The sequence below is a fragment of the Carica papaya genome, chromosome 9 (genome assembly GCF_054855325.1).
Source record: "Carica papaya isolate Zhongbai chromosome 9, ASM5485532v1, whole genome shotgun sequence".
NCBI classification, from domain to species: domain Eukaryota; kingdom Viridiplantae; phylum Streptophyta; class Magnoliopsida; order Brassicales; family Caricaceae; genus Carica; species Carica papaya.
The window spans coordinates 904,794-917,905 of NC_142317.1; the positions used below are offsets into that span (position 1 = coordinate 904,794).

At 35.2% G+C, this 13,112-nt stretch overlaps 2 protein-coding genes across 3 annotated transcripts; one reads left to right on the plus strand and one right to left on the minus strand.

The window, feature by feature from the left end:
• Positions 1-975: 975 nt before the first annotated feature.
• LOC110823109 (myosin heavy chain-like protein) lies at positions 976-9,434 on the minus strand. Of its 2 annotated transcripts, XR_002541345.2 has the most exons (5): positions 9,055-9,434; positions 7,948-8,266; positions 7,328-7,386; positions 7,145-7,235; positions 976-1,120 (listed from the first exon to the last, which is right to left on the minus strand). XR_002541345.2 is itself a non-coding variant. In XM_022053414.2 (4 exons), the coding sequence occupies exons 1-4, from the start codon at positions 9,320-9,322 to the stop codon at positions 7,204-7,206; spliced, it is 678 nt and encodes a 225-aa protein (XP_021909106.1). In that variant the 5' UTR covers positions 9,323-9,434; the 3' UTR covers positions 6,905-7,203. The 2 variants fall into 2 exon arrangements, 1 of the variants encoding a protein (XP_021909106.1); XM_022053414.2 differs by lacking the exon at positions 976-1,120 and having other exon boundaries at positions 6,905-7,235.
• On the plus strand, positions 1,413-4,704 carry LOC110823238 (putative inactive receptor kinase At4g23740). Its single transcript, XM_088211055.1, has 3 exons — positions 1,413-1,785; positions 2,225-3,529; positions 4,038-4,704. The coding sequence occupies exons 2-3, from the start codon at positions 2,275-2,277 to the stop codon at positions 4,694-4,696; spliced, it is 1,914 nt and encodes a 637-aa protein (XP_088067181.1). The 5' UTR covers positions 1,413-1,785; positions 2,225-2,274; the 3' UTR covers positions 4,697-4,704.
• Positions 9,435-13,112: the final 3,678 nt, after the last annotated feature.

Consider the following 13,112-nt stretch of genomic DNA (forward strand, 5'->3'; position numbering starts at 1 on the left):
TTTCTTTTGGCGATATATCGCGGACTTCAGAGCTTGATTGAAATTCATTTTTTTTTTAAATAAACGACGCCGTATGCATGGAATGGGGAAAACAAACAGGGACTGCGACCGGCGGGTCGGAAACATTCGAAAGTAATACGACGTCGTTCGTTTAAATGACAAAAAGTAAGCAAGAGAAACATTAGAGACCCGGTTTCGATTCTCACCCTTTGGATTTACACAAAAAGAGATGCTTCCCCAAAACGACACCGTTTCATTATCATTTTGAAAATCAGAAACGAATCGAAGATAATATTGGAGGCTTATTATTTAAACAAAAGTCAAACTTTGTCACATGGCTAGAGGCTTCTTTTTCTAATTGACGACTCACCTGCCTGATCCCCTTACATCATGCAACATGGTGTCTTTATACAATCACTTAAAAACATTATCTTTATTTATATATTTCATGTGTAAATTATTATAAGTAGAGTTTGACTTTCACTAAAAACCGTATGTCGTTGTGTCTTCGTTCGTTTATACTTCAATAGCTCGACTTGGATTGAATTAAGAAACCAAAATCGCTACTAACCACCCTTAACCATTGACCATTACCTAATCATCTTAGTTATCGAGTTCGAAACTTTCTAATTCAATAGTGATTGCAATTAAATTATACCCGTGTTACGATAAATTCGTAACATTAAACCTAAAGAATAATTATTAATAAAGATTAAATTTTAGATCCGATTCAAGATTAAATCCCTTTTGAGACAAGTTCATTAATTATTTTAATGAAAATGCTCTATAAATATCAATTGGGTTGGTAGGTGGTACCCTAAGACCCTGTTTGGTCACCTGTTGCCTACAATTCCCTCGAGCATTTCATTTTCGATGAATAAGACAAAGAAGACATGTTCTTTCTTTTCCTTATAAAGAATCTGATCTTATATATGAATAGATAATCAAAGCTAGACAACAGTATAACCATGGATCTTTTTCTACTTGGATCTATATACATATATATATATATATATGTACATACACAGAAACGCTACTAAATAATGTTTGTTGGATTGTCCCTTTTGTCAACTGTTAACAAAGAAATTACTTTCTCCTGTAATTGCACCGATCTTCGTTACTGTGAAAAGAAACAAAGAATTATGTTAGCCTAAATCTCGATATATGTTTAGTTAATATATATGCATGCATGAAACTTAATGTCAAGAACCCACATTATTATATTTCAAAAAAATAACTAAAAAACCCATATATATATATATATATATATATATATGTATGTATGTATGTATGTATTACAATGTCAAACAGCCAATGCATATAATTTTTATATTCATTATTTTCCATTGTCTCTCTTTTGTCTCCACATGTATCTTCCTGTTTCTGCGCTATAATATATTCAATTCTCATGGGGTTACCTTTCTCTCAATTAAGTTTCTTGCATGTGATGCTGCTTTCTCAAGCAAAAACAGCTCATATTCCTCCTATCATATCTGTTAATCATCAATCATCAATCATCAATCATCATTACCAGTTTTCTGATCATCACCGTCTCCGGTGCCTTTTTCCTTTTTTTTTTTTATCTCTCTTTTTTCAGACGGTTCATGTCAGGATTGAAGGATTTTAGGAAGCCTAATTTGCATATCAGTACCTTTTTATTGTTTTCATGGTAGAAGAGGTACCGTAGAGGCTTGAGTTGAGAGACTCTGTCCTCTTCTTCTCCTTTCTTCTCGGTGTCTTTTTGCCTGTTGCCGAGAGAACCAGAGCATTTACCTTGATATGGAAGTAAGTACGTTTCTGCTTCTCCTCTTTGGGTTTCTGTTTGGTTCCTGAGAAAAGGAAGGAAAATAACAGAGGGAAAGTAATGAACTTGGAGAATTTCCCCTTTTTTATTCTCTGGGTTATCTCTTTAGGGGAGGATGAAAGATGGGTTAAGTCAAACTAAGACAAGAAATTTCCTTTTAGTCTTCATTTAGATTTTCTGTTTCCTCCTCCCCGCATTTAGGACAAAAGTTTTTCTCTGCTGCCAAACAGAGTAGGTGAAAGAACAGAAGTCAAAAAATGACTAAACCTAACCCAGCTAAAAACTGGCATTTTTGACCAAGCTTGATTTATAGCTGATAATTATTACTAAGAGATATCTCTCTTTCTAAGTAGCTTTTGACAGCACTACATGCTCCTGTTGATTGATTATGATTGGTTTTTCTTCACAAAATTCCTGTAGATGGTACCCAGATTTCCACAGAGCTTCTGGGACTTTCAACCTTCTGAAGAATGAAATCTCTTTTGTTGACTGAGAAGATGAATAACCTCTTCATTTTCTATGCAATCATCACCTTGGGAGCAATTTTATCTCCCATTAGTTGCGACCCAGTTGAAGATAAGCAAGCCTTACTCGATTTCCTTCACAATATTCACCATTCTCACTCTCTAAACTGGAACAGCAGCACCTCTGTATGTCAAACCTGGACTGGAGTCACTTGCAACAATGACCGTTCCCAGGTTATATCTCTTCGTTTGCCGGGAATGAAGCTCCGCGGTCCAATCCTACCGAACACTCTTGGTCGCCTATCAGGAATCCAGCTTTTGAGTCTTCACTCTAATGGCATATCAGGTTCATTGCCTGCTGATTTTGCTGAGCTCAAAGAGCTGACCGCCCTTTATCTTCAATCCAACAAATTTTCTGGCCCTTTGCCTTCTGATTTCTCAGTTTGGAAAAATCTTACAATTGTTGATCTTTCTGACAATGAATTCAACGGAAGTATCCCTTCTTCAATATCGAATTTGACTCAACTCACGGCTTTGAACCTTGCTAATAACTCGCTTTCCGGCCAGATTACTCTGCTCGATGTGCCTAGTTTGCAGCACTTGAATTTAGCGAACAATAACCTCACAGGCACTATACCTAAATCCCTGCAAAGATTTCCTGGTTCAGCATTTGCTGGCAATAATCTTTGGTCTGAAATTGTCATCCCTCCAGCTCTTCCTATGCAGCCTCCATTTGCTCAACCATCAAGGAAAAGAGCCTCAAAGCTTAGTGAACCTGCACTACTTGGGATTGTTCTAGGAGGTTGTGTGATGGCATTTGTGGTAATTGCTATTTTGATGATACTTTGTTACTCTAAGCAGAAAAGAGGAGAGTTTTTGGGGAATTCACAGAACAAGAAAGAGATTTCATTGAAGACAAAGTCTCCTGATAATCAAGATAAGAAGAACAGGCTAGTGTTCTTTGAGGGATGTAGTCTTGCATTTGATTTGGAGGACCTGTTAAGAGCATCTGCAGAGGTGCTCGGAAAGGGAATGTTCGGAACAACATATAAGGCAGCTCTTGATGATGCAAGCACAGTGGTTGTCAAGAGATTGAAAGAAATAAGTGTGGCAAAAAGGGACTTCGAGCAACAGATGGAGACTGTCGGTAGCATCAGGCATGAGAATGTTGCTGCTCTAAGGGCATATTACTATTCAAAGGATGAGAAGCTCATGGTATATGACTACTACCGGCAGGGCAGTGTTTCTGCGTTGCTATATGGTATGTGCAGCTCTCTTTCCAAACCTATTTCCTTGCTCATACTGAAATCTCATTGCCTTTCAAAATGCCCTATAAGTTAATGTATAAAGAATGGATCCAGCTATTTGTAAGCTTTAAAAAAATTTGGTTTCAACTCTATTATTTCACATTTTATCAACACCAAAAGTCTAGAGTTATAGTCTAATTTATGTAAATCAAATTTCAGCATATGGTACTGACGGTTTTTGCTAAATCCATACATTCAGCCAACAAGCTGGTGAGCAAGAAAGTGTATTGTCTAATGGATCAGTTATTTACCATACAACTCTTTATGAATCTTAGACAAATGATGAACAGTTAAATCTAATAATATTCATTCCTGGATGTTGCAATCCAGCATAAAAATCCACACGAAGAAAACTAACTTGTTTGCTAGTCTACTATTCAGACATTATTTATGATAGTTTAGAGCAGTAATTTGCAGCCTGCAAACATCAGTAGACCTGAATATGCATTTACAATTGTGCAGGTAAACGGGGAGAGGGCCGGATTCCTTTAGATTGGGAAACAAGACTAAGAATTGCTGTTGGAGCAGCAAGAGGCATTGTTCATATCCACACACAAAATGGTGGCAAATTTGTCCATGGCAACATAAAAGCTTCCAACATTTTCCTCAACTCTAAAGGATATGGTTGTGTATGCGACACTGGTTTGGCCACATTGATGAGTCCAATGCTCCCACCCCTAATGCGGGTGGCAGGACACCGAGCCCCAGAAGTTACAGACACCAGAAAAGCTACCCAAGCATCTGATGTCTATAGTTTTGGAGTCCTGCTGCTCGAGCTTCTCACCGGGAAAACCTCAACACACGCCACTGGTAGCGATGAGGTTGTTCACCTGGTGAGGTGGGTGAATTCTGTTGTTAGGGAGGAGTGGACCGCAGAGGTGTTTGATGTAGAACTTTTGAGGTATCCCAACATAGAGGAAGAAATGGTAGAGATGTTACAAATTGGAATGAGTTGTGTGGTGAAGATACCAGAGAGAAGACCTAAAATGTTTGATGTTGTGAAAATGGTGGAGGATATTAGAAGAAGTCAACCATCTCCTGAAACTAAATCAGAAGTTTCTATATCAACTCCTACACCACATGCAGCAACAGAAATAAGATCCTCCTCTACTATGCGATAAGTCTATTTCGTCTTTGGGTGAACACTAGTCGGTTAAAACGAAAAAAAGAAATGCACTCGGATGAGTAAAACTCATCCGTTTTTACAGTTTGGTAACTGATTTAACTGAACCAACCCAATACTCTCCTCCTAGTTATCAATCATTTTGATTTGTGAAAATTTTTTTGAGAGGCTAAAGGTTGATTTGGATAATGAGTTGGGTACCTACCAAATATTTTCTGGGAAAAGTTTGCTGTAAAATTAGATCTCCCACTTGAGTTCAAGGTCAAGTTGGGGCCCTTAGCTACTGTTTTCATCATCAGTGGATAATTACTTGAACGTGAAATTTAAGAGTGTTGGTTGCTTTATAATTTAGGATAAATTATAGTGTTGAAATTTTTTCTTTTGGTGTTTTTACATTGCTGTAATTTATTTTATAAATTTTTATTATTTACATAAAATGATTATCTTATAATTACAGCGAAACCATCGAAACCAAACCTTTTTACTTGCCTTATACCAAATGTTTGCTTCTGATGTATGAAACTTGGCTTCTAAAATAAAAAAATAGGAATAGTTAATTATTATTTTAATCTTATACTATAATTTTTGTCATAAATTCGTTTCTTAATTTTGTTTAAGTTATGAAAATATTTAAATTACATTCTTTTTTAGTATTTTTTGGCACTACATTGTGATATTAAATTGATTAAAAATAGATTTCGTGATTTGGTGCTAATCGACCTAAAATAGACCATGATCTCATGGTAGACAGTGTTGTTTTCAGCCCAAAGAAAGAATGTATTCTACCTCTAAGTGTTCTTGTTGGGATAAGATAAAACTTTCTAAAGAGGCTGTCTTCCAAGAGTAGCTTAAAAGCTACACTCCCCCCACCAACCAGCAGCTTTACCCAGCAGCTATCGGTTTTTTTTTTAAAATATAAGAGAAGTAATATTATGCATAAAGGTACTAAGAAATTACCGCCCATGTGCATCCGATTAAGTGATCTATGACTTACCCAAAATCATCCCAATTTTAATGTCATGACCTAACATGCAGGCTTGGGCAGCCTGTATGCCATGAATTTTTAATTAATTTTATTAATATTTTTATTTTTAAAATTTTCTTTATTATTTGATGGCTTTAATAATTTTATTGATTTTATCTATTTTTGTTTCATTAATAAAAATTAATTTTTTAATTATTGATTGGCTGGAGACGAATTCGGGTCAGAACTAAGACTAGGCACCTGGTTGGCCCGGATACCCTCATCCCAGCACGCCCAAGCTGGTAACATGCAGGGCCAAGTTTACCGGAAATAACTTACGGTTCGCCCACCTGATTTAACACCTATACTGCAGGTGCAACAAAATCTTGTTGACGTATCTCATGTGATTGCCTCCAAAGCACAAGACTGAGGATATGGTTTTGGACTTCTCTAGCTTTTCTTAGGTGCAGGAATCATTCAATCTTTTTCAAATTGCAGTCATGTGGCTGCAATCATGTGGCTAGGTTGATGACTTCGGAATGACCGTGTTTATCAAGAACTAGTTAAAGGTGCTAATACAAAATCAGTCTGCATGATTGTCAAAATTATATGAAACTTAAATCTCATATCAAAAGTTATTTCGATGTGTGATTATAGGAGTTTAAATCCTCAAATCTCAACTTATGTTATGTGCATCTGGGCACTACTACTTCAATAGCTAGTTTTTTAAGTGTAAGTCTCTTCAACTCGTACTAATGTATAAATGTACTCAGGTATGCAACTCCAGCAAAGGTTCTACCCTTGTTTGAAGTCTTCACTAATTCTTTCTTAACAATCCTACTATGAGTTTCTTTGATCTCAGCCAACAAAACGACATCCAAATGACTGGGTATAAAATCCCTAGATTCATCTCTAATGATTTCCAAGACATAGTGTACAAGTACAAGGCTATGCGGCACCGTCCTTTCAGTTGTTAGATGTTAGCAAGTTAGTCTTTTCTAGAAAAGTAACATTTTTCAAAAATCATAATTTATTGGTTAAAACATCCAAGTTCATAATTGATTTTGCAAGATAAGCTTTCTGTAACACCAAATCCAATTTAAGCGTACGATCTACACCCTTTTCAAACAGTTCTCACAAGTAATAGATGAAATATAGCAGTCAGATTTAATGCTTGAATCTGTTATCTCAAAAGTGTAGCATGTGGATACAAACGGGTAAACTGAAAAGATAAGAGAGGTGTGCATAGTAAATCTTCCACCATGGAGAAAAACTACTATATCAATTTGAAAGTCTAAGCAATCAAATTTCATACATCCCAGATGAAATTGGTTTACACTTGAACAATGATATGGTTTCTTTCCTTTTGGAACAAAAAAATTACACACAACATATGGAAGGAAACAATAACTACAGATTTGCATGAGGTTCGGCCAAAAGCTAAACCAGAATCCAGCAAGCAATAAGCAAAGAATCATTCACCTTTACAAGCATGCTGATCTACCTGCAAAGCCCTTGGTGCCACAAGTATACACTGCAATTTACTTCCTCATAATTCTTGTTTTAATGCCCCCTGAGATTCACATCAAACAGGCTCTATTAGAAGTGGAAACAATTGAGGGAACACCATTGGAGCCAAAACCTTTTTGGAATAATAGCACACACCTTCAACTTCCTCAAATTCAACTTCCTTCACTAATTCAGCAGTGGCATGATATTCAAACCTGCAAAAGATATATGCCAGCCTATCAGAAATAACAAAAACACTCAACAAGTAAAGCTGAAAGCTATTGACAGGTGTGAATGCGATGGTGATAACACTTGTAAGAAACCAGTTAAACTAAGGTCATAATTATTATTCAATGAACTAAACATATCAAACTCGAGGTTTATTCTGACAATCATGTTTGAACCAGGTATAACATAATGTCTGTCAGGTGTGAGACCAGAGAACATTGAAAGTATCCTCCTGACAACAACGCATGTGAACCCGATACAACACAGTGTTGTTAGATCAGAGAACTTTAGGCCAAAAAGGCATTCCCTTTCTCCATCTATGGCTCCCACCCAATTTCAGTTTAAATATCAGGAAAGAGGAAAGTGGAAAAGAGAACTCCAATAGGCAGGAGCAAGTATTAACCGCTTAAATCAAATGAACAGTGCTATCTCACTGATCAGACTGGAAAAGAATAATCCCAGAAAATTAAAATGCCAACTGTAAGCCAAGAAGCAAAAGTACAGAACACATAAACACAATAAACAATTAACAAGTATAAATTTAGTACCTATTAGAGAAATCCACCTCAAGTTCGTAGTCAGCTGCACTCTTAGTTGCTTCAACCAAGACAGTGACAATTTCAGTTTTTCGAGTACTAGCCATCAGTATATCATACTCTGTTGGTATTATGACTGCAAAAAAGTTATCACTTAATTCACTTAAACACATCCTTTCTACTGCTGCCAGCGCTATCCTGCGTTTCAGTGCATCAGTCTCCGGGTCAACAATGTACATAGCAAAGTCTGTTATTAAAAGAATACGCTGTTTCATTTTCCCTGAACCAGTGAACTTCAAAACTTTATCAGCAAAAAGAACTGTCTTATCACCTGCATAGATAAAAGATCAAATATAATAACAAAAGAGTCACTAATGAAAACTGAACCTTAAGCAATTGACTGAGATGTAAATACAACCAAAGACTGGCATTTCAATAACATCCTTCTAGCCAACGAGACATTATATAAGTACACATTGCCAAGAACTACCAAGTGGATCCTTCTAGTAAACCGGACTAGGCAAGTGATCAAAACACCAGGCCTAGCACTAAAACTAGATAACAAATGTACTCAAACAAATAGACACAAGATGAACCTTCCACCTCATAACTCGAGAAGCATTCAAATTACAACAATTAAAACTGCTTTTTCTCTTAAATTAACTCCACATTCATCTAACATTACCAGGATTCAACATTTGGAACCATGAATGATTCAATAAATTGAATCAAACTGTTAAATGTTCTCTAAGATTCTTGAAATGAATCAAGCTAATCTAATTTGCTTATATGGCATTAAATACAAGCTTACACCAAGATTATTATGTTAACTATAACTATAAAGAGAAAAACTCTTCATATCAACATTCAACTCAATAAAAATTTAAGTCACTAACAGAGTTCAATCACTCCTGACACGGAATTAATTTCAAAATTAACACCAAACCCAATACATAAAAATCACCACATAATGAGAAAGGGGAAGCAAGTCAATTCCAATAAAATGCTAAACAAAACCATCGAAATCAATTTTAACTGCTTGACTAACCAGTAGTCAGAATCAAGATACCAAAAGCGAGAAAATGCGAAAAATATATAGTATATTCGATTAAAATTAACCTTGCTTTTCCAAAATCTTCATCAAGTAGGGACGCGAAGGCACGTCGACATAGTCCCCTCGATAGTCACGGTGGCGAGAAGCTTTCCGTCTGACTTTGACTCCCATGAACGGCTCCTGATCTTCGGTCACCTTGCTCCCCGATGATCTCAGTCGCATCCCGTTCTCTTCTCGATCTTCCTGTCCGCCATCGTTCGGTTCGGCGGTATCGTACTTCAGCGCCTGTGCTTCGTCGATTTGGACTCGCCGTGGAGTCCTGAATCGCTCCATATTCCGGTGGCAGGTCCGGAATCCGTCAACACCACACAGTGAGTTGTTTCTGTTGGGGAAAACCGGAAAAGGAAAACTGTCGCGTATGATTATTGGGTTTCCAGGGCTATTATTGTCTGCGGTCGTTACGAAAATATTCATAAGATCCTAGCCGTCGATAATTGTATCCTTACATCTCCCTTTTTCACAATTTATGGTCCAACTTATTTAAAATTTTAATCAAATTTAATTATGCTCGTCTTTGTCAATTCTGGCTCCTCTTTTCATTTTTTAATAATAATAATAATAATAAATATATATATACTTTTAAAAATTTAATAAAATTTAAAACGTATCTGTTTGTTGTATTTAGAGTTATAAAAGTCATCACTCATATTGTTTTATAAAAAATATTAAGAGCCGTTTAATAAATTAAAAATGTTTTAAATTTTTATTTTTTAAATTTATATATATTTTCTCGTAAAATAATAAAAACTAGTTTGCAAATAAAAACAATAAGACTATAAATATACAAATTTTATATATTTAAATAAATAAAAATATACGTAAACACATAAATTTAAAAAATAATTTTTATTAAATAAAACATTATATTTTCTTAGAGTTTAATAAATATATTTTTTAAATAACATATTTTCGTAGCAAGTATATAATAATATCTATCTTTTTTAACAATGTTCGAATTGTTAAAATTACGTATATAATAAACTATATAATTTTTTAAAAAATAAATAAATAGTTTATCCTTTTTTATTATTTTATAATTTTTTAGTTATTAATTTTAATTGAGACGTATAAAATATTTGATGTGATTTATTTTAAAATTCACATTAATTGAAGTAATTTATTATAAAAATAAATATCATAACAAAAAGTCAAATGCTTTTCTTTATCGCAAATTATGTTAGAATTTTAAGATGACCAAGTAATATTTCAATTGTGTTAATCTCATTTTGAATATCGTAATATTCAATTTGACCTCAAATCTTAATTAATTATTTTAAAATAATTAGAAAATAGGCCGTGAGTGGCAGAACTGTTGGTTGGAGTTATGAGTGAAGAGAAATGGAAGAAGCTGCTGGAGGAGAGATCAATAGGTACGGTGAGGTGTTATCTAGACAGTGGAAGGAATTAGGAAAGGAAGTAGAAGAAGTGAGGAATAGAAGAGTGAGGGTAAGTTTTGGTTACGGTTAGAGGAAAGAGAACGGTGAATGAAAAAGGTGTAAGAGAGTTCGTGGGGAGGCAAGGTGAGTTGGAGTGAGTCTGGAGAAGTAAAACGAACACGGGAGAACAGAAGGTGAAATGCTAAAAGAGAGAGAGAGAGGGAGAAGCGAAGGGCTGTGAGGGATTGATAATGGTATGGAGAAGAGTGCTGGAAGCCGAGAAAAATAAATAGGAAGAAAGAGAGGGACTGAAAGTGGAACGATTGGAAGTAGAACGAGTATGGGAAAATATGAGGTGAAATGCTGAAAGAGAAATATAGGGAGAGGCGAAGGGCTGTGAGAGAGTGATAATCATAGGAATAAAAGTGCTAGAAACCGAAAAAAATAAAGAGAAGGGAAGAGAGGGACAGAAAGTGGAATGGTTGGAAACAATGAGTGCAGGCATGTAGGGGTTGTGTGTGAGTATTATGAAGGTTAAAGAGAAGTGAGTGTAGGCATGTAGGGGTTGGGTGTGTGAGTATTATGAAGGTTAAGGAGAAGTGAATGTAGGCATGTAGGGGTTGTGTGTGAGTATTATGAAGGTTAAAGAGAAGTGAGTGTAGGCATGTAGGGGTTGGGTGTGTGAGTATTTGGTGTAGATGTGTATTTGTGTAAATGTACTGTGAGTGGATGTGTGTTGTGTGGGTGTGTATTGGTGTATATTTTGTAGATATGTTTGTAAATTTACGAATTGCATGTGTGAGTATTATGAAGGTTAGGGAACAATGAGCGTGGATATGTAAGGGTTGTGTGTGTGAGTATTTGGTGTAGTTATGTATTTGTGTAAATGTGTTGTGTGTGGATGTGTGTTGTATGGTGGTATATGGGGGTATATTCTGTAAATATGTTTGTAAATTTGAGAATTACAGGACATTGTTGATGGTTTAGTAATAACTAATGTTGGAATGCCCAGCGTGTGGGTTAGGTATGTGAGTATGCGGGGCATATTGAGTAGGGACGATGTGAGGTTTCCTTAAAAGTGATTGAGTTGGGGACGTCGATATTGGTTGTCGTTACTTAAAAACGATAAGTCGATCACCGATAATGGTGATGCTTGGGGGGTTCCAGATTGGTAACGTGTTGAGTCGCCGATGTTGGTGACAAAAGAAACTAGTAATAGTGTGTGTGGGTGGCCAGTTAGGGGTCGAGTCGGGGAAAGGTAAAAAACTGTTGCCGGTACTAGTGACGGATGAGGGTAACAGTGTGGGTGAGTGGTCGAGTCAGGGTCGAGGGGGTGATGTTAGGGGGTGACCACACCTAGTATTATTGATAATTGATTACTAAGGAGACGTGGTAGTACCGTAGAGTTAGAGGAGTAGTAATGGGGGTGGTAGGTAGGAAGAAAGCATGACCAAGTTAACTAGAAGGGAAAACATATAAGAATTAGGTTTTAATTGGGTTTCTACATTATACTTGTGGTTTAAATTTACTGTACTTACTTATATGTACTCATTTTCTATTATTTACAGATGAAGTCGGACTGGATTCAAGATCGGAGTTGCCGGTTTCTAAACCTACCATATAGAAAAAACGAAGCAGGGTTTACTATTGGTAGAATTAGATACTTACATAGTTGTTAGCAATGTAAATCGTATGTAAAATAAGGATTTATGAAATTCATACTCTACTGTATTTATCCGTTTACGGTTGGGAATTTCTATTAGAAATTAAACAATTGGTTGCACTATTTTTTTTATGTGTGTGATTGATTTGAAATGAGATACGAGTGTTATGTATACTAATCTATTTGAGACTACGCCGCTGAAAGAAAAAAAATAAGACGTTACACGCGTGGCACTGAGTCAGCGTGCCTTACCACGCAACGCGTTTCGATTCGTCGAGACTGTTGATTGTGTGGTTTTACATAACTAAAATGTTATTATTTGTATTCTGACTCCCAGTTTCTGATTTTTTTTTTTAAAAAAAAAAACACCTCCCGAACTTAAATTTTCATCAATTTTTTTTAAAATTATTTTCAATATCATGCATAACCTATTTTTTTTTCTATAATTTTATATTAAATTAAAATTATTAATTTAAAAAATAAATTTTTATACAATTTAGAATGTTAAAATTAATTTCGGACTAAATTCTGAATCCAGATATTACATATTTTTTATTTCAAATGAGTTTAAATTTTAAGATGACCAAATAAATTTTCAATTAGGTTAGTACCATAATATTCAATTTAACGTACATTTTAATTAATTATTTTTGAAGTGAACGAATTTTTATGAATATAACATTACTAAAATTTTAGTAAATATTATTAAATAATTATTAATATAGTGATTAAATAGTTAATTTTTTTGTATTATATTTAAAAAAATATAAATATAAATTTTATAATATTATAAATATATTATAAATTAACACCGAATAACTATATTTATCATTCCTTACTTGTCTTAATGCGAAAACCACAAAAAGAGTGATAAAAATAAAAAGTTAACATTACAATAATAACCCTGGTCAGAATAAAATTTACATATTTCGGATTCGTCAAGGACTCAAAGATGACTTTGACCGACCGACGCGTCTGCGCGAGCTAGCAAGTTTGACTCGCGGGAGGCTCGAGCGACGACGCC